This window comes from Macrobrachium rosenbergii, chromosome 19, assembly GCF_040412425.1.
Source record: "Macrobrachium rosenbergii isolate ZJJX-2024 chromosome 19, ASM4041242v1, whole genome shotgun sequence".
NCBI classification, from domain to species: domain Eukaryota; kingdom Metazoa; phylum Arthropoda; class Malacostraca; order Decapoda; family Palaemonidae; genus Macrobrachium; species Macrobrachium rosenbergii.
The window spans coordinates 5,756,831-5,776,656 of NC_089759.1; the positions used below are offsets into that span (position 1 = coordinate 5,756,831).

The window sequence follows — 19,826 nt, forward strand, 5'->3', positions numbered from 1 at the left end:
GTATATTATTCATTACCTAAGAGATGAGAAGCCTTTAAGAAAACAACTTGGAAGATAACACTGAACCAATGAATTTTTACCTTGATTTCTGTGGCGAGAAAAACTTTCCAGTTGCAATGTTTGTATCAGTCATTTATGAATTGATTAGAACTGTAACTATACCAAAGCCCTCAGAATATTCATTGGTGAATTTTGAGTCTTCCAGAACCAAAACTAAGACCTGGAATATTTTGACCGAAGATATTCCACTTACCAGTCCTCTGTGAACAAAACAAGAAACAGAGTCTTCTCAAATGAAAGTATAAAATCCTTGATATTAATATAATGATATTTGAAATTCCATTGATTACAATCTTATTAATATTCAACCCAAGCGAGGAAATTAATCCCAGATATTCCGACATTAGTAAAAATAGAATTCAGTTCTCTGTAAACCAGGAATCTTCTCAGATGAAAGATGTAAATCTCCAATACAACAGCATTAGTATTTGAATTTGCATTGATTAAAATCTTATTGGTATTCAAACCAAGCGAGGATAGTAATCCCAGATATCCCGAGATTCAGTAAAAATAAGATTCATTCTATGTCGAAACACTTGACACATGGAAAGGAGGAGTTTGTTCTGGGTAATGGAAATAAATTAAGAAGAAAATATTTTAATTTACATTGATCAAAATCTTTTTGATTTCAAACCAAGCGAGGATAGTAGTCCTAGATATCCCGAGATTCAGTAAAAATAACATTCATTCTATGTCGAAACACTTGACACATGGAAAGGAGCTGTTTGTTCCGGGTAGTGGAAATAAGTGAAGATGAAAATATTTGAATTTCCATTGATCAAAATCTGATTAATTATCAAACCAAGCAAGGGTAGTAATCCCAGACATAACGAGATTCAGTAACAATAAAATTCATATTCTGTCGAAACACTTGACACATGGAAAGGAGCAGTTTGTTCTAGGTAATGGAAATTAGTTGAGGAAAATAATATTTGAATTTACATTGATCAAAATCTTACTAATTTTTAAACCAAGAGAGGACAGTAATCCCAGATATCCCGAGATTCAGTAAAAATAACATTCATTCTATGTCGAAACACTTGACACATGGAAAGGAACTGTTTGTTCCGGTTAGTGGAAATAAGTTAAGAAGAAAATATTTGAATTTCCATTGATCAAAATCTGATTAATTTTCAAACAAAGCGAGGATGGTAATCCCAGACATAACGAGATTCAGTAACAATAAAATTCATTCTCTGTCGAAACATTTGACACATGGAAAGGAGCAGTTTGTTCTAGGTAATGGAAATAAAGTTAAGAGAAAAATATTTGAATTTACATTGATCAAAATCTTATTAATTTTCAAACCAAGCGAGGATAGTAATCGCAGATAACCTGAGATTCAGTAAAAATAAAATTCATTCTAGATCGAAACACCTGACACATGGAAAGGAGCAGTTTGTTCTAGGTAATGGAAATAAAGTTAGGAAGAAAATATTTGAATTTACATCGATCAAAATCTTAATAATATTCAAACCAAGCAAGGATAGTAATCCCAGATATCCCGAGATTCAGTAAAAAAAAAAAATTCATTCTCTGTCGAAACACCTCACACTTGGAAAGGAGCAGTTTGTTCCGGGTAATGGAAATAAGTTAAGAAGAAGAAAATTGTAGGCCTATTAGTCCTGGCATTGCGTCATCGCAGCGTTCACCCATCTCCTTGATGGGTCGTTACCTCCTCATAATTTCCTCATTATGATACACAAGACCTCATTTCCATTTCCTTTGTTGTTGGCAAGGCTGTCACTCACTGTGTGGCGTCATATATAATCAGTGAATTCATTTTTTTTTCTCTGTGGGAGTTGGTGAATCTCTCTCTCTCTCTCTCTCTCTCTCTCTCTCTCTCTCTCTCTCTCTCTCTCTCTCTCTCTCTCTCATTGTGTCGATCAGTGAATCTTTTTCCATGGGAGTTGGTGAATTTTTCTCTCTCTCTCTCTTTCTCTCTCTCTCTCTCTCTCTCTCTCTCTCTCTCTCTCTCTCTCTCTCTCTCTCTCTCATTGTGTCGATCAGTGAATTTTTTTTTTCCATGGGAGGTGGTGAATTTCTCTCTCTCTCTCTCTCTCTCTCTCTCTCTCTCTCTCTCTCTCTCTCTCTCTCTCTCTCATTGTGTCGATCAGTGAATTTTTTTTTCATGGGAGTTGGTGAATTTCTCTCTCTCTCTCTCTCTCTCTCTCTCTCTCTCATTTTTGATCAGTGAATTTTTTTCCCTGGGAGTTGGTGAATCTCTCTCTCTCTCTCTCTCTCTCTCTCTCTCTCTCTCTTATTGTGTTGATCAGTGAATTTTTTCCAAGGGAGTTGGTGAATTTCTATCTCTCTCTCTCTCTCTCTCTCTCTCTCTCTCTCTCTCTCTCTCTCTCTCTCTCTCTCTCTCTCTCTCATTGTGTCGATCAGTGAATTTTTTTCCCTGGGAGTTGGTGAATCAATCTCTCTCTCTCTCTCTCTCTCTCTCTCTCTCTCTCTCTCTCTCTCTCTCTCTCTCTCTCTCTCTCTTGTGTTGATCAGTGAATTTTTTTCCATGGGAGTTGGTGAATTTCTCTCTCTCTCTCTCTCTCTCTCTCTCTCTCTCTCTCTCTCTCTCTCTCTCTCTCATTGTGTCGATCAGTGAATTTTTTTTCCCTTGGGAGTTGGTTCTCTCTTCCTCGATTTTTACCTTGTGTGATACATTGTGTTTAGAAGTGGAGATTAGTCCTGCAAACTGCCTTTCAGTATTATATTGAATTAAATTTGAATTATATGATAAAATGATGTAATTGCATTCTTTGGACAAAATCGGGATTTTCTACAGTGATCACAAAGCAGCCTCTCAGTTCTCGTAAGAAATCGAAAAAGTACAGTAAATTTTAAATGTGACAATCTCCATATTTCCATAGAATCAGGTTAACTGAGTTGCTGCTTAATCTATCCTGGTAGATCAGCTTGATCTGTACTTCCGGAAGTTACAAAAGGAAGCAGGGGCATCTGTATGCCCTTTTGGCATACCATTAATAATGATGGTTCCCGTAAGGGGGTTAGTGTTGTCAGTGTACCTCACGCGGTACACTGTAGGCATTACTCAAGGTTCTTTGCAGCGTCCCTTTGGCCCCTTTTACTCCTTTTACTGAACCTCCGTTCATATACTCTTTCTTACATCTTACTTTCCTCAACCCTCTCCTAACAATTGCTGCGTAGTGCAGCTGCGAGGTTATCCCCCTATTACACCTTTAAAGCCTCCTTTACTCTCAATTTCCCTTTCAGTACTGAATGACCTCATAGACCCCAACACTTGGCCTTTGGCATAAATTTTATATTCCGACAGATAATGGAGTTGTTCTTTGGAATTAAGTTTACAAGGCAAATTCGGTAGAATGATTCAGTATTGTATGTTGATGACATGTAGTGAAACATGTCATAAACACAGGTCGGCAACGTATCGGACACACATCACAAACAGGTAAAATACAAGGCGACAACGTATTGGTATTACTAAAGCAATATATCATACATTCATCCAGCATTTGCCAAAAAAAATCGTTCTCCACTTTCTGTCGTCGACTTGTCTTCAACCTGTTTGTGGTATGTATGCGATAAGTTTCCGACTTGTGTCTGACATGTTTTAAACGCACCGCAAGAAGTACCAATACGACTTTAGCTTTATTTAAGATTTCTTGTCATATTTTCCCGCTTTTTTTTTTTTGAGATATACAGAAATTGTCCTTCGTCTTTAGATTTTTCGTCTCATGACGCGTCTTGGCATGCATGACTATAATCGTAATTAATGACGTTTCAGATAACTTGAAATAAATAAAAGGTCAATATACGAAAAAACTTTAATGCGCATCTGTCTTGGCTACGCCGCGCTCCGTTTTCTATTTGTGGCTTTGCCTCCAAGTTCATTTGTACCTCCAGCAAAGAAAACGCTTCCTAATCGCCATTCGTTTGCCTCATTCATGTCCAGTTAAGCCGGCATATTGCTTCCCGACACTTATTATCTTCTATTGTTATTTTAAGAACGAGTCCACGTTTTCCAAAGCCTAGGCCTCACTTGGTTTTGTTCCTCCACCAGGCCTGGTCAGAGACCAGCGTTGGTTTTACTCTCTCTCTCTTCAGCCTCTGTTCTCCATTGAGCTTGTTCTCCTGTTTCCCTTTCATTTAACATCGAGTGCTACAACAACAATCGATGAGGAGTTTATTTTTAGTTTTCTGTAAAAGAAAACTATCGTGCCGGATTTTCTGTCCGTCCGCACTTATCCTGTCCACACTTTTTTCTGTCCGCCCTCAGATCTTAAAAACTACTGATGCCAAATCAAAGTCCTTCAAAGAAGGCACCGTGCTTACCCCATATAAAAATGGGTATAAAAGCACGTTAAAACGAACAAGATGCTAGAGGGCTGCAAATTGATATGTTGATCATCCACCTTCCAATCATCAAACATACCAAATTGCAGCCTCAGTAGTTTTTATTTTATCTAAGGTCAAAGTTAGCCATACACGTGCTTCTGGCAGCTATATAGATAGGCCACCACCGTACCGTGGTTAACGTTTCATGGGCAGCGGCTCATACATATACCGAGACCACCGAAAGATAGATGTTTTCGGTGGCCTTGATTATACGCTGTAACGGCTGTACAGAACAAAATTGCGCCGAATAAACTTCGGCTCATTTTTTACTTGTTTTATTATTTCTGTGATTTCAGTTTGTAGAACATCAAAATAATCGAAGATGCAGCTCGCTATCCGTTGTAGATAAGGACGTATGAATTCGTACAGTTCGGAAGACTAGGGAAAATACCAAATGTAACTTTGTTAACGTTTTATTGTGAACAAGATCTTTAAATTATTGAAATATATAGTTTCCTATTATTTTTATACATTATACAAGCTTTTTCAATATCTACTTTTCTTGGGAATATTTGCGATAGTTTATAACATGCAGAACGGATTCGTACTTTAAGTAAAATAGGTCATATTGAAAATTTCTGAACTGATTCTGAATAGATTATATTGAATTGAGTGAAAATAAACGTCATATCGCTCAAGAAATTGTAAATAGTAGTATCCTCATGCCTGTAAATCATTACCACGACAATGTTAAAGCAGATGGCTTGTTCTGGTTCCTTTTTAGTACTAGGATTTCACTAAGTTCCGATTTTCAAATCTTGGTTCTAGACTTTCAGCTTTAGAATTTCTTTACCAAAGTGTCCAGTCTGTGGATCTAGATACATCCTACTTTTAGAATATTATTCACAGACTCTTGACAAGTGAACTGTGCTACAAGATCCTTGATTACAGCTCTTGTTGAACGGCCACTCATGTTTATACCTCAGATAAAGCCTGATTTAGACGCCTTTATTCTAAACCCTTGATTTTTTAACCTAATGTTAAATATTTTCCTTCCAACGATTTTTCTTTCAAGTGCTGAGTTAGGGACTTGATCAGGTGCTTTTAATTCCAGACTTTCATTCAAGGTAATATAATAATTATGACATTTTTCATCCAGGCTTCTTTTCTTGGAAGTACGCTTTGCAGATTCTGTCATACAATTCTTGTTTTGAAATAAAGCTGCAAGGCCTTGCTTTGTCCTCCTAGTCTCCAAATCACTGAATTAAGAACCATGACTCGCAAAATTAGTCGCCATAATCTTGCTCCTGGGTTATTGCTTCGATTCTTAAGCATTTGAGTTACGGGCAATTTGATTCCAGAATGTATCTTCCAGATTAATGATCATAAACGTCAGGGACGCTTTGATTCAAGAATATAACTTTTAGTTTAGCCGTCTAGAACATTTTCATTCAAGAATGTAATTTCCCGTTTAGTTGTCAAGGACGTTTTGATTCCAGAATATAACTTCTAGTATAGTCATCAGGAAAATATTCCAGAATGTCATTTCTAGTTCATTTGTCAAGGACGTTTTGATTCCAGGATATAACTTCTAGTATTGTCATCAGGAAAATATTCCAGAATGTCATTCCCATTTCAGTTGTCAAGGACGTTTTGATTCCAGGATATAACTTCTAGTATAGTCATCAGGAAAATATTCTAGAATGTCATTTCCAATTCAGTTGTCAAGGACGTTTTGATTCCAGGATATAACTTCTAATATAGTCATCAGGAAAATGTTCCAGAATGTCATTCCCACTTCAGTTGTCAAGGACGTTTTGATTCCAGGATATAACTTCTAGTATAGTCATTAGTAATATTCCAGAATGTAATTTTCAGTGTAGCTGTCAAGGACGTTTTGATTCCAGGATATAACTTCTAGTATAGTCATCAGGGAAATATTCCAGAATGTCATTTCTAGTTCATTGTCAAAGACGCTTTGATCCCAGGATATAACTTTAGTATAGTCATCATGAAAATATTCCAGAATGTCATTTCCAGTTTACTTGTCAAAGACGTTTTGATTCCAGGATATAACTTCTAGTATAGTCATCAGGAATATTCCAGAATGCAATTTCCAGTTCAGTTGTCAAGGACGTCTTGACTCCAGGATATAACTTTTAGTGTAGTCATTAGGAAAATATTCCAGAATGTCATTTCCAGTTCATTGTCAAGGACGTTTTGATTCCAGGATATAACTTCTTGTATAGTCATCAGGAAAATATTCCAGAATGCAATTTCCAGTTTGGTTGTCAAGGACGTTTTGATTCCAGGATATAACTTCTAATATAGTCATCAGGAAAATATTCCAGAATGTCATTTCCAGTTCAATTGTCAAGGACGTCTTGATTCCAGGATATAATTTCTTGTATAGTTATCAGGAAAATATTCCAGAATGCAATTTCCAGTTTAGTTGTCAAGGACGGTTTGATTCCAGGATATAACTTCCAATATAGTCATCAGGAAAATATTCCAGAATGTCATTTCAGTTTAGCTGTCAAGTAAGTCTTGATTGTAGAATAACTTAACAGATTTTGGTTACAGAATATGACTTCCAGTTTTTGGAGGTTGCTGGTGCATCTTCCACATTCTGGTAACTTCAGAGCCCGCCATTGCTTGAGGCCTCTCGTAAAGTGCGCTCCGGCCGAGGAGAAGGAGAAGGTTGGCTCCTCTCAGGGCGAACGAGAACTCGAGAAGAGACGATTATTATTAAAACGCCAACCACTTAACAGAGCTGTAATTACTCTGGTAATTTGGTAATTTCGGTGTGGCTGGAATTTCAGACCAGTTTAATCATCTCGGTGGATACGTGGCCCTAACGGGGATAACTATAAGATTTTAATGAGCTTTGGTCTTTTTGGCTTCATTTTCTCGTATCTCTCTTTTTGCTGACTGTGCTTTTTTTCTTTTTTTTTTGCACATTCATACTCGGTTAGTGAGACAGTAAGAGACAGACTGACAAGGGGTTAGAGAGAGAGAGAGAGAGAGAGAGAGAGAGAGAGAGAGAGAGAGAGAGAGAGAGAGAGAGAGAGAGAGAGAGAATGCTCTTTACACCTGTCCTTTTTAAGTACTGTTTCTATAACAATAAAATTCGTGGTTTCAGTTTCCTCTATCAGTCTTTCGCTGCCAGGTGCAAAGCGATGCAATTGCAATATTGCAGCGTGGCTACAACTATTGCATGTCTTCCTAATCATGATACAACTTAGGTGAGGGACGGTGAATGACAGAATAGCAGAAAATCAACGTCAGTCCTCCTTATACACAACTCACCTTTTACTGAATTTAGGGTAAAATATCTTTCGGAACTAAATATTTATTCTTTCAATTTGCGACCGGTCGCAAAGTAAGACTGGAATCTCTCATGCGGTCGTTTATCGTTTTTTTTCCCCCGTAAGGGGCTAGTGCCGTCAGTGCACTCATGCGGTGCACTGTAGGCATTACTTAAGGTTCTTTGCAGCGTCCCTTCGGCCCGTAGCTGCAACCCCTTTTGTTCCTTTTACTGTACCTCCTTTCATATTCTCTTTCGTCCATCTTACTTTCCTCAACCCTCTCCTTACAATTGATTCATAGTGCAACTGCTTTGAGGTTTTCCTCCTGTTACACCTTTCAAACCTTTTGCTGTCAATTTCCGTTTCAGCGCTGAATGATTTTATAGGACCCCCGTGCTTGGCCTTTGGCCTAAATTCTATATTCAGTTCAGTTCAGTTTATCGTTTTCGTAAATCATTTCCTCTTGATGATATATCATGGAAAGTTGAATATCTTTGTTGTTTTAATACGTTTTGAAATTATGAATGACCTATTTTTTTTTCAAGTCACAGACAGTCGCTATGATAAGCATTTGAGGTAATATGTTTCATGTGTGATGGCCTGGCATTCATATGAATTTTACGCACGTGTATATTGGATGGGTTAAAGTAATCCAAAAAGATTAATAAGGCATAATAATTTGCTGCAAGACTTATTCGCACGCCTGTACAGTGTGAGATGCTGCTAAGAGTGTTTTCGAGAAAGATTATATTATCTATTGAAAGAAGATTTTGTTCATTTTACTATGCGAATTGATGATGCTAAATTATGTTCTACGTTCATATATATATATATATATATATATATATATATATATATATATATATATATATATATATATACTCGTACATATGCAAATATATATCTATTTTATATATATATGCATATACATATATATGTATATATATATTATATATTAGATACAAATACCCGCACTCGACGGTGATAAGTGGGGCAGAGTGGGTATAAACTTAGCCACTCTCGACAGCCTATTGGTAAAGCACTCGTCACTGAATTCAGAGATGGTTACCGTCGGTGGTTCGAGTCTGTCAGGTGACTATCATTAATCATTTATAATTCCCCTTCGTTATTGTTTCCTGGGTAGAGAGAATTGTATGTTAATGAAATTTGTAGCTTAATGATATATATATATATATATATATATATATATATATATATATATATATATATATATATATATATATATATGATGACCAACTTCAGAGTTTGTAGTTTCTATCTCTTGAGATTTCACTTAACAGCAGATTAAACACCCAAAAATAAACACCGAAAAACTTTTTTAATACAGTAACTGAAAACTAGAAAAAAGACTCTTCAGTTTTATCAGGAGCATACTGATCTTTACAGAGGATGCTGGCACTTGAGATTAACTGCAAGAATTAAACATCACATCGGATGATTTTAGTAAGTGTTCCTTAATGCATTCATGTTTAGAATGGTCCTCTCCTTCGTATTCTTTCTAGATCACTTCATAGTCGGGGTTACTGTTATATTTTTAGTTTGCGGTAAAAGAAAAATATTGTGTCAGCTTTGTCTGTCCGTCCGGACTTTTTTCTGTCTGCACTTTTTCTGTCCGCCCTCAGATCTTAAAAACTACTGAGGCTGGAGGGCTGCAAATTGGTTTGTCGATCATCCACCCTCCAATTATCAAACATACCAAATTGCAGCCCCCTAGCCTCAGTAGTTTTTATTGGATTTAAGGTTAAATTTAGCCATAATCGTGCTTCTGGCAACGATATAGGATAGGCCACCACCGAGCCGTGGTTAAAGTTTCATTGGCCGCGGCTCATACAGCACTATACCGAGACCACCGAAATATAGACCTGTTTTCGTTGGCCTTGATTATACGCTGTAGCGGCTGTACAGAAGACTCGATTGCGCTGAAGAAACTTCGGCGCATTTTTTATGAGTCCCTTCCAGATGTTTCTGTCTTCAACGGTTCATTTGATGATTGGCTTTGGCTGATGTTTTACGGGCGGATGCCCTTCCTGACTCCAGCCCTCCCTATTTATCAGGGCTTGGGACCGGCTCTGAGGGCAAGAAAATGACACATAATAGGTCGTCCAGTTGGCTTTTGCCCTTAAGTAATTTTAATACTCTTCTTTTATTTTTGCGTATTATGGAATCTTATCTCATTGCGTTGTCCACCGTACCCTAGCTTTTAATAATAATAATAATAATAATAATAATAATAATAATAATAATAATAATAATAATAATAATAAAGTTTGGTTATAGAGAATGGCAGCATCAGTGGAATTGATTTTATATATGGTCTTTTCAATTCTTATTATTTTCTTCTTATCAGGGCTGATATTTAATAATATAATAACAATTATTATTATTATTATTATTATTATTATTATTATTATTATTATTATTATTATTATTATTATTATTATTATTATTATTATTATTATTTAAATGTGTAAACATTCACATAAATAAAACTTAAAGTGCCATTGCAATGCAAAGCAAGCCTCACGGACTTAAAATAGCTTTAGCTTTCACTTTATAGATAGCCTTCATTCGATGCGCGAAAGATACTGATGGCCTCCCCATTTCGCCTAAACGATCACAGTTTCTCTGGGAGCCTCCGCCCATCCGCCCGCTTTCTCCGGAGGAGTCTCTTAACGAGGGCACGATTGAGTTGTTAACAACACGCCGTACAAATACGGTTGCTGCTGTTATTGGCGGGGGGCGTACATCAAGCGCATCCATTTTTTTCCGTCGTTATTGACAGCCCTTAATGGTCTTGCACATCCATTAACGGCAATTATGCGCTCTCCGAATGGCTAACGTTGCCATTTGTAAGAGTTAACTAATAGCCTGACGTGAGCTGACTTAGAGGAAGGCTCAGCTCTTGAAGATATCCCGCCTGTGTTTACGATGCTATTCCCGATGAGTTTATTTATTTATTTATTTATTTTTTTATCGCTGGGCAAAGTTGGCCTTATACCATCAGGTGCTCCTGCGTTCTTAGGCAGGTTGCAAAAGCTGGTTTTCCTCTGAATGTAGGACACTGATCCCTACAGATTGTGTGGCAAATGGACATCAGAATTGATTAGGGTTTCAAACCCTTTTAAAAATGGCCACTTTGAAGAACCTTGAGAAGGAATATTGGAATTTTAATGTATATATTTATGTACAATAAATATTTGCGTTCAAAATGTTGTCAGCTGAAGAATTTTAGGTTACTGAAGCCATTTTCATGCAGCAGTTCCAAAGTTGGGTTTCGTGTTCAGTCATCTTGGTCTTGCTGAAGCATCGCTTCTCCCCACCAGTCCACGACAAATCACAGTTGCATTCGGATGGGTTCCCGGGGAATATTTTGGATATGAGTGCTACAGGGCCAAGAAAAGTTTATTAAATTCTGAGGCTCATCCTAATGCAGTGTTAGGATTTTTTAAATGGGGAAGGCGTTGGTGGGAAAGTATGCATTCTTAAGTATGCACTCTTCAGTGTGCACTCTCAGCTACCTCATGTCAAAGACATTATGTATTATACAATTTCATTACTTTTAAACTGCCGACTAAGATGAGTTTATTGGCCATTTATGTCTGTTGCCTGCCAGAGTCGGGCTGCAAGACAAATTGAGCGACTATTTCCAGCAGTTAGTATGTCATACACCTGTGAACTAGAACTCTTAATATTCTTGGTGTAATTCTCTGTGGTTACTTGTTCATATGTCAATATTAGTTAACTTTAAATATATATCTCTGTTTATTTGCATGCTTTTACTTAGAAGCCGTTAGACCCCATTATAATTTTTTTTAAGTGTGGCCACGATTAACGCTTGACGTGCGTTATTTAATATCCTTTCTTGTAATGCTTATGGATCTTTAGATTATTATTATTATTATTATTATTATTATTATTATTATTATTATTATTATTATTATTATTATTCGAAGGAAGAAGATCCTCTTTGAGGCAAGTTTTTTTGTTTCATTCATCGAAATATGAACGCTGGCCAATTACTGACTGATATTGATGTGCAGGAAAAGCGCATTATTAGAAGAATTGAGAAAACTCAGTATAAAATCAATTCGCAAAATGCAGCCGTATTATTATTATTATTATTATTATTATTATTATTATTATTATTATTATTATTATTATTATTATTTATTTAGAAGATGAACTCTATTCATATGAAATAAGCCCTCAGGATCCACTGACTTGAAATTCAAGCTTCCAAAGGATCTGGCGTTCATTAGAAAGAAATAACAGAAGGCAATGGAGAATACAGAAAGAAGAGATCAGTCATTAAAAAAAACTGTTAACATATTATTAAATAAATAGATAGAAATGTAAGTAAATTATTAAAATGCAAGGAGAATTGCTTTAGGGTAGTAATGCATTGCATCTTCGCTTGAACTCTTGAAGTTCCAACTGCACGACATCCTTGGGGAGACTGTACCACCGTCCAACGGCGTGAGGAACAATCATCTTGCCAATGAAGGTTTAGTGACCAGTAAGATCCATTGATATTTATCAACCTGTGAACAGATCTCGGCTGTTGAACATCCAGTGGCATGCAATGAGTTTTCGGAGCATTCTCGTAATATTGAATTGATCCATAACTCACTGGCACTCATCACTAAACCCGTGAAAATACCCTCATGTCTATTGAAAATTACCTGGACAGCGAACCTCATAAATAGCAACGAATATGAATCTGTATAACAGTGCCTCTTGTCCAATGATTCTCATAACCCTTCAAAATGAGCCTCTTACTTTTGTATACCTTTTATCTCTCTAAATGCAATTTTAGATGCTGGTGTATTCATTGATATGTTTTGAGATCTTTTCCTTTATATTACCCGTAAAGTGGACATTTTCCCATGTTATTTTTTTTTTTTGCAAAATTGTCTTTGTGTCCAAGATTTTTATCAAAATGAAAACTGTTCGTTTTTCACGACTGAGATCAGGGTGCAAAGTAGGCTTGGTTCTGTAAATAAATCTGTTAACCTTTAAGATGAATCTGTGACCGAAGTTATTTATTTACCAAGAAGCATTTTATTGTACACTCGGCAAGGAAAGTTAGGATACAGTTTTTTTAAATCTTCGGACATATATTGCTCAATAATACGACATCTGGCAACTTTAGAAAGGATAGGAGCTTCAGTCTTATTGTGTTCGTATTTTGCTTGACCTCCTATGACTTTCAATCATATTCTACGATTCTGAAATCATTGATACTTAAATGCAGTAGTAAGCTTTACAGTATTCGTTCAAGTTGTAATTTGCAGCGACAGCTCTGAGCAAAATAAACATTTTTCGACATAACCTACCAAGTAACGTTACACAAATGAATTTGACACCACAATGAATGGAATGCTTGCATAATCGGAAACGCGATCTTCCATAATGAAATCAAGAGTTAAATTTGAGCAATGTCCAACGAAAAACGTGGGGAACAATAAATGAACGAATGCAATGTTATGATGAGAGAGAGAGAGAGAGAGAGTCTGCTGTTGTGTAAGCCTAGGCCTATATGTAGAGTTACTCATTTCATTATTTTTTGTCTTTTAGAGATTGAGCGATACTATATTTGTTTAGTATGTTTTGGCAAGGGGAGAGAGAGAGAATAATGGCAACACCAAGAAACATCCAGTTGCATATGTTTTCCCGCCGAAGTTCTCACGCTGTTCCTCACATCATAGAGAACGCTCTTGCAGATTTAAATAGATTTGGTCAATCTACCCTAACTGTCACAACATTTACTGCCATTAATTCCAGCTGACTTTTAACACCGTGAAATACAAATATGAATGTGTAAAAATTAAAGAAGTTATCATTACCTCGTATGATGATGCAATAATAAGCCTGTTCATAACGGAAAACGAGTAAATATTGCCATTCTGATAAACAGTACTGCAGCGAGATATCCACACACTATCTTTTAGATCTCTATGAACGAAGTCATCTGAGAAATTCTGATTACTTCGGAAATGCATGGTGTATTTAAGTATCTGAACGTTTTTGTTTTGCAGATTTAACATATATGATATAATTTGCATTGTATTTTCATATTCTAGAGTAAATTTACCGAGATTGTGTTTTCTGTAAGAAAAAAATTAAAATTCGATGAACGAAATCTCATGAAAACTGTATCCTCACTTTCCTTGCTGAGTGTACATTGGAACATTAATGTCTAGAAACGGTGTTGTATTCCTATCTATCTATCTATCTATATATATATATATATATATATATATATATATATATATATATATATATATATATATATATATATATATATATATATATAATATATATAATATATATAATATATATATATATATATATATATATATATATATATATATATATATATATATATATATATATATATTAACTTTTAAGCAACTTAGTATACCGAGCGAAGTTTACAATTTATATATTAACCTGGCAAAATTCATTATAAAGTAATAGAAATGTGGTGTTGAGCAGTCTGCGTTTATTACTTAAAAAGAAAGTGCTGTTTCTAGCGATGTTTATCAGCGTCAGAACCATCTGTTGTGTTCATCGATATTTATCAACCCGTGAATTTTACATCGACCACATCCCAATGTTTGGCAGCGTTTAGGGCTCATTCTGATAAATCTCGTCTTCTGGGTCTTCCCAGGTAACTATAACATCATTCATTGTGAACATGCAGAAGTCGTTAATGTACTCTGGATTTCGAGTGATGTCAGTGACAACATATAACTTTCGGAAAATAAATGAAACTCGGAATTTACATGCAACTAAAAAAAAAACAGAAGAGTCTTTCCTGTAAAAACATCGACATTCTTCAGGAAAATGTATATCCGAAATGTCGAACTTCTAAATAAAAATCGACGAGCAAATCTGTATTCTTCAGAATACAAAAGTGATTCAGAATGGGAACTTTCGGCCGTTTGCACGACGGTCCTGTTAAGCCGAGTGCAAACGGTCGAATTCTCACGTTTTGAATCATTTTTGTATTTTGAAAAACACAGCTTTGCTCATATACATAATTGTAGATTTTCACGCATTATTTCAGGTCACGGTATGGTGAAGCTCCATATATTTAAAGGTAGTGTACAAATGCCTTTAATGTTACTGATTGGCTCTACAAACTTTCCATCTAAATCCAACACATAGGGGGGTAGTATCATCAGTGCACCTCACGCGGTGCACCGTAGGCATTACTTAAGGTTCTTTGTCCCAAGCTACAACCCCTTTCATTCCTTTTACTGTACCAACGTTCACGATATTTGTCTTCCGTCTCACTTTCCACCCTCTCCCAACAGTGTTTCATAGTGCAGTTGCGAGGTCTTCCTCCTGTTACACCTTTCAAACCTTTTCCTCTCATTTTCCCTTCCAGCGCTGAATGGCCTCATAGGGCCCAGTGCTTGGCCTTTGCTTTAAATTTGATATTCCAATTCCAATTCGATTTAAATCCAGTTTTATTTTCTTTTCAGAAGCTCAGATTGCCACATACATTCTGCACCTTCTCGTGGGGATGACTCACCATCCCAAGGTAAGTTTTGACTGGTCAGTTTCTCTTGCTTTTATTTCTTTTTGACTTTGAGTCTCAAGGAACAAGTTTCTGTTCTTTTTTCTCCTTTTTTCTTGAGCAAATAAGAGATTGACTGTGGAGAAATTTAGTCAGAAGTGTATAATTTTTTATTCAAGATTGCTGCATACAAGCACTATATATATATATATATATATATATATATATATATATATATATATATATATATATATATGAATATATAGATATATATGTGTGTGTGTGTGTTTGTATTACCTGTTATATTGTTTAATCACTTATAGAATACAACTTAACGAATCAGTGAGATTCGAATTTGATTTCTCGAACCAAACAATCAATTAGTAAAAATCCAATTCAAAAATACAATAAAAATCAAATGTATATTACCACCTTGACTCACATAACGTCCCATTTAAACTCCCACCCCCATCCCCGATTTTGGGAGTGTCACCCCTTCGGTGGAGGGGGGAAGGGGGGCGTCGTCGTCACCCTCAATGTTGACAACCTCATAACTCTTCCTTTTCGTCCGTCGGAGGAAATATGAAAGCCATTAAGGCCTCGCCGCCGCTTACGTCCTTTAATATCCATAATGGCCGTCCACGCCGGCAACCTTCGGCGGCGCCTTTGACATGCTAAACACCCTGCAAATTGAAGTGGTCCTCGCTTATTGCCGTCTTTTGTTTCTTAATTCCCTCTAAGTCGATAACCATCTGGATTGGACGGCTTCCTTCCACGGGGAATCATTCGTAAACGCTTCTCGCGAGATGGTAGTTGGTTGCTCCCTCATGAGAGAGAGAGAGTGAGGGAGAGAAACAGGGAATGAACGATGCAATCCGATCAGACAATAATACGGCACAAGGCCAATTACGACCGGATTAGCCAGCCAGCCTCTTGACTCTTGCCCAAAGAGGCCTTCCTGAAGTGGTGTTGGGGAGCTGTTTGGTGCTACTGTGCGCTAAAATCTCTCTCTCTCTCTCTCTCTCTCTCTCTCTCTCTCTCTCTCTCTCTCTCTCTCTCTCTCTCTCTCTACTAAAGCATATGCAAGCACTTCCGTCTTGAGAACAGGATACGTTTCTCTCTCTCTCTCTCTCTCTCTCTCTCTCTCTCTCTCTCTCTCTCTCTCTCTCTCTCTCTACTAAAACATATGCAAGCACTTACATCTTGAAAACAGGATACGTTTCTCTCTCTCTCTCTGGACCAGACTGGAAAAGATGCTATCACTTATTCTGTTTTTTTTTTTTAGAATAAAGACTGCGATTCTCTCTCTCTCTCTCTCTCTCTCTCTCTCTCTCTCTCTCTCTCTCTCTGGATCATACTGGAAAAGATGCTATCCCGTATTTTGTTTTTAGAGTAAAGACTGCGATTTTCTCTCTCTCTCTCTCTCTCTCTCTCTCTCTCTCTCTCTCTGGACCATACTGGAAAAGATGCTATCACTTATTTCGTTTTTAGAGTAAAGACTGCGTTTCTCTCTCTCTCTCTCTCTCTCTCTCTCTCTCTCTCTCTCTCTCTCTCTCTCTCCAATACTGGAAAAGAGGCTATCACTTATTTTGATTTTAGAGTAAAGACTGCGATCTCTCTCTCTCTCTCTCTCTCTCTCTCTCTCTCTCTCTCTCTCTCTCTCTCTCTCTCTCTCTCTGCATGTGTGTGTTTAAGTGTGTGAGGTGAAGTTTTTTACCTGCCTCACCTCACTTGAGCGAGAGATCCTTCATCTCTGAACTTGACTGAAGAAGCAGATGCAAGCGCTCCCGATGCGAAAACAGCTTAGTACACGACCTTGTCCGTTAGTTCCTATTAGCAGATACGCATCAGTGGTAAGTTTTCCGAAGACGTTTCGCGTTGATGGAAGTGAAACACCGCCGAGGAATTTGCATTGCGAATTTTTAGGGGCGTTTCGGAACGCTCCGTTGAAGTAAACAGATGACGCCTGCTTGAAAATAATTGGTCTTCAGCATATCCGTTTTAATGTTCTTAGAAGGAAATTATAAAAATTGTTTGTTACGTACATTCTCTCCCTCTGTGTGTGTGTGTGTATGTGTGTGTGTGTGTGTAATGTTCTTACAGTACATTATGCATTAACCAAAGTTACAACCGGTTGTTTTAATCACATTCAACTTCCTTTTGATATTCATGCAAATATACTTCCATGACATTTCAAAATGGTGCCTAGTTTTAAGTTAAAGACTCTCTCTCTCTCTCTCTCTCTCTCTCTCTCTCTCTCTCTCTCTCTCTCTCTCTCTCTCTCTCTGTAATGGAATGTGCTTACAGTACATTATACATTAACCAAAGTTACAATCGGTTGTTTTAATCACGTTCAACTTCCCTTTGATATTCATGCAAATAGGCTACCATGACATTTCAAAATAGTGCCTAGTTTTAAGATAAAGACACTCTCTCTCTCTCTCTCTCTCTCTCTCTCTCTCTCTCTCTCTCTCTCTCTCTCTCTCTCTCTCTGTAAATTTCAACAGGAACTTTTCTTGTATGCAGTTTGGCAGCTTCAGGCCTAATCACTCTTGCGAAATTACACCCCACAAAAGTAAAATTCAATGACGGACTGAAGTTCTGACATTTCATTTTTATTAAGTTTCATTTCTTTGTGTTACAGCATTTCAATCTGATTCTTCCGGTGACAAATATCATGTATCTTTGCGAACTTTTGAACTTCTGATTGCCGCAGTTAATGGTAGCTTGAGTTGTCAGTAAGTTTTGACTTGTCGGTAGCTCAGCTTGTCCCTTTCCTGCTAAACTATCCTTTGGTTCGAGATTTTCAGGTCAGTAAATTCAGTGGCACCCACTGGTTAGCGAGGATGCGGACTCAATCACAAAATCTTCCATATAACCAGAAAGCAAATCGAAACTGAGGGTTCAACTCTCGTAGGCCTCATGGGCGGGTAGCGCCGTCAGTACACCTCACGCGGTGCACTGTAGACATTACTTCAGGTTCTTTGCAGCGTCCCTTCTACCCCTAGCTGCAACCCTTTTCATTCCTTTTACTGTACCTCCGTTCATATACTGTTCCTTCCATCTTACTTTCCACCCTCGTCTAACAATTGTTTTATAGTACAACTGCGAGGTTTTCCTCCTGTTACACCTTTCAAACCTTTACTCTCAATTTTCCTTTCAGAGCAGAATGACCTCAAAGGTCCCAGCGCTTGGGCTTTTGCCTAAATTTGATATTCCATTCCAACTCTAGGAGGAAGAGCTGCTGAAGTCTATGTCATCCTGCAAAGAAATTTTTCTTCATTTATTTGTTTATAACCTCAACAGTACATCAAGTAACTGTTTCTGTTACTTTGATCGTAATACAATCCTTTTCCTTTAATGTAGCTACATTCACTGTAAGTGAGTTCTTAATTCTTTGCCAAAATGTGTATAATTCTTTATTTCTTATAAAATGTTTGCTTCTGCGTATTTAGTAAATAGTAATTTTATCATGTTTCGTGCGAGCGTACTCTAGCAACAATGAGGCCCGGGGAGGGGAGCGGGATGTGCCGTCAGTGCACCTCATGCGGTCCACTGTAGGCATTACCAAAGGTTCTTTGCAGCGTTCCTTCGGCCCCTAGCTGCAACCCCTTTCATTCCTCTTACTGTACCTCCGTCCAAAGTATCTTTTTTCCATATTGCTATCCGCCCTCTCCTAACAATTATTTGATAGTGCAACTGCGAGGTTTTCCTCCCGTTACACCTTTCTAACCTACCTACTCTTAATTTCTTTTCCAGCGGTAAATGACCTCATAGATCCCAGTGCTAGGAATTTGGCCTAAACTCTATATATTCCAATTCTAGCAACAATGAACTCCACAATATGGGATATTTGGCATGTTTAGCTTCTATTTCGCATGTTATGAAACCCCATGCCAGTGACACAACTGATGTTACTTTCATTTCCAAATACGCAAATGATCTGTTTCCATTTTTTTATTCTCCCGCCATCAATATTACCATTCCTAGACTCATCTCGGTTCTCCTTTACCATGCTTTCTTGGAATTAATATTGTTGTCAAAGATTGGATTTATTCCAAAGCGTATGATGTAGCAGAATTTATGTATAAGGACGAATTTTTTTATGTTATTAAGCAATAGATTTTTTAATCACAAATATTTCTACCAGCAACGAAATTTAGTAAATTATTAGACTTCAATAAATTGTTAGACTTCAGTAAACTATTAGTGTTGAATAAGCAATCACCCAGTTAACGCGAACACATTTTTCATCATCTCGCCTTCAGATGATATTGAAATTCCGAGCGTCAGCTGGAAGATCACATCAGAAATGGCAGACGAGTATCAATTTTCAACTTGGAGTCTCATCGCGGACAAACGCTTTTATCTCTCTCTCTGATCACAGGTTTGAAAACGCTGCAGGAAGGCCATAATAACCAGATCTCCTTTCGCAAATAAATAAAGCAAGACAAAGAACTCGAATACATACGGAATTAAAACCCATCCGAGGAGAACAAAGACGTTCAAAAACATTTGGCTAATTGATTATCTGCGAGAAGCTTTAACTACATTAGCTATCAGTTAAGGAATCGGCAAGAAATGCCAGTCTA

At 37.1% G+C, this 19,826-nt stretch overlaps 1 protein-coding gene across 4 annotated transcripts in view; it reads left to right on the forward strand.

Moving 5' to 3' along the window:
* The window catches only part of LOC136848579 (barH-like 2 homeobox protein), a 421,854-nt gene that overhangs the window by 192,794 nt on the left and 209,234 nt on the right, over nt 1-19,826 (forward strand). For all 4 annotated transcript variants that reach the window (XR_010856053.1, XR_010856054.1, XM_067120872.1 and 1 more), the window contains one exon: nt 15,200-15,258. Coding sequence is in view for 2 of the 4 variants with exons in the window: in XM_067120872.1 (XP_066976973.1) it covers nt 15,200-15,258 (59 nt within the window). In the remaining 2 variants the exon portion in view is untranslated. The remainder of the gene's footprint in view (nt 1-15,199; nt 15,259-19,826) is intronic.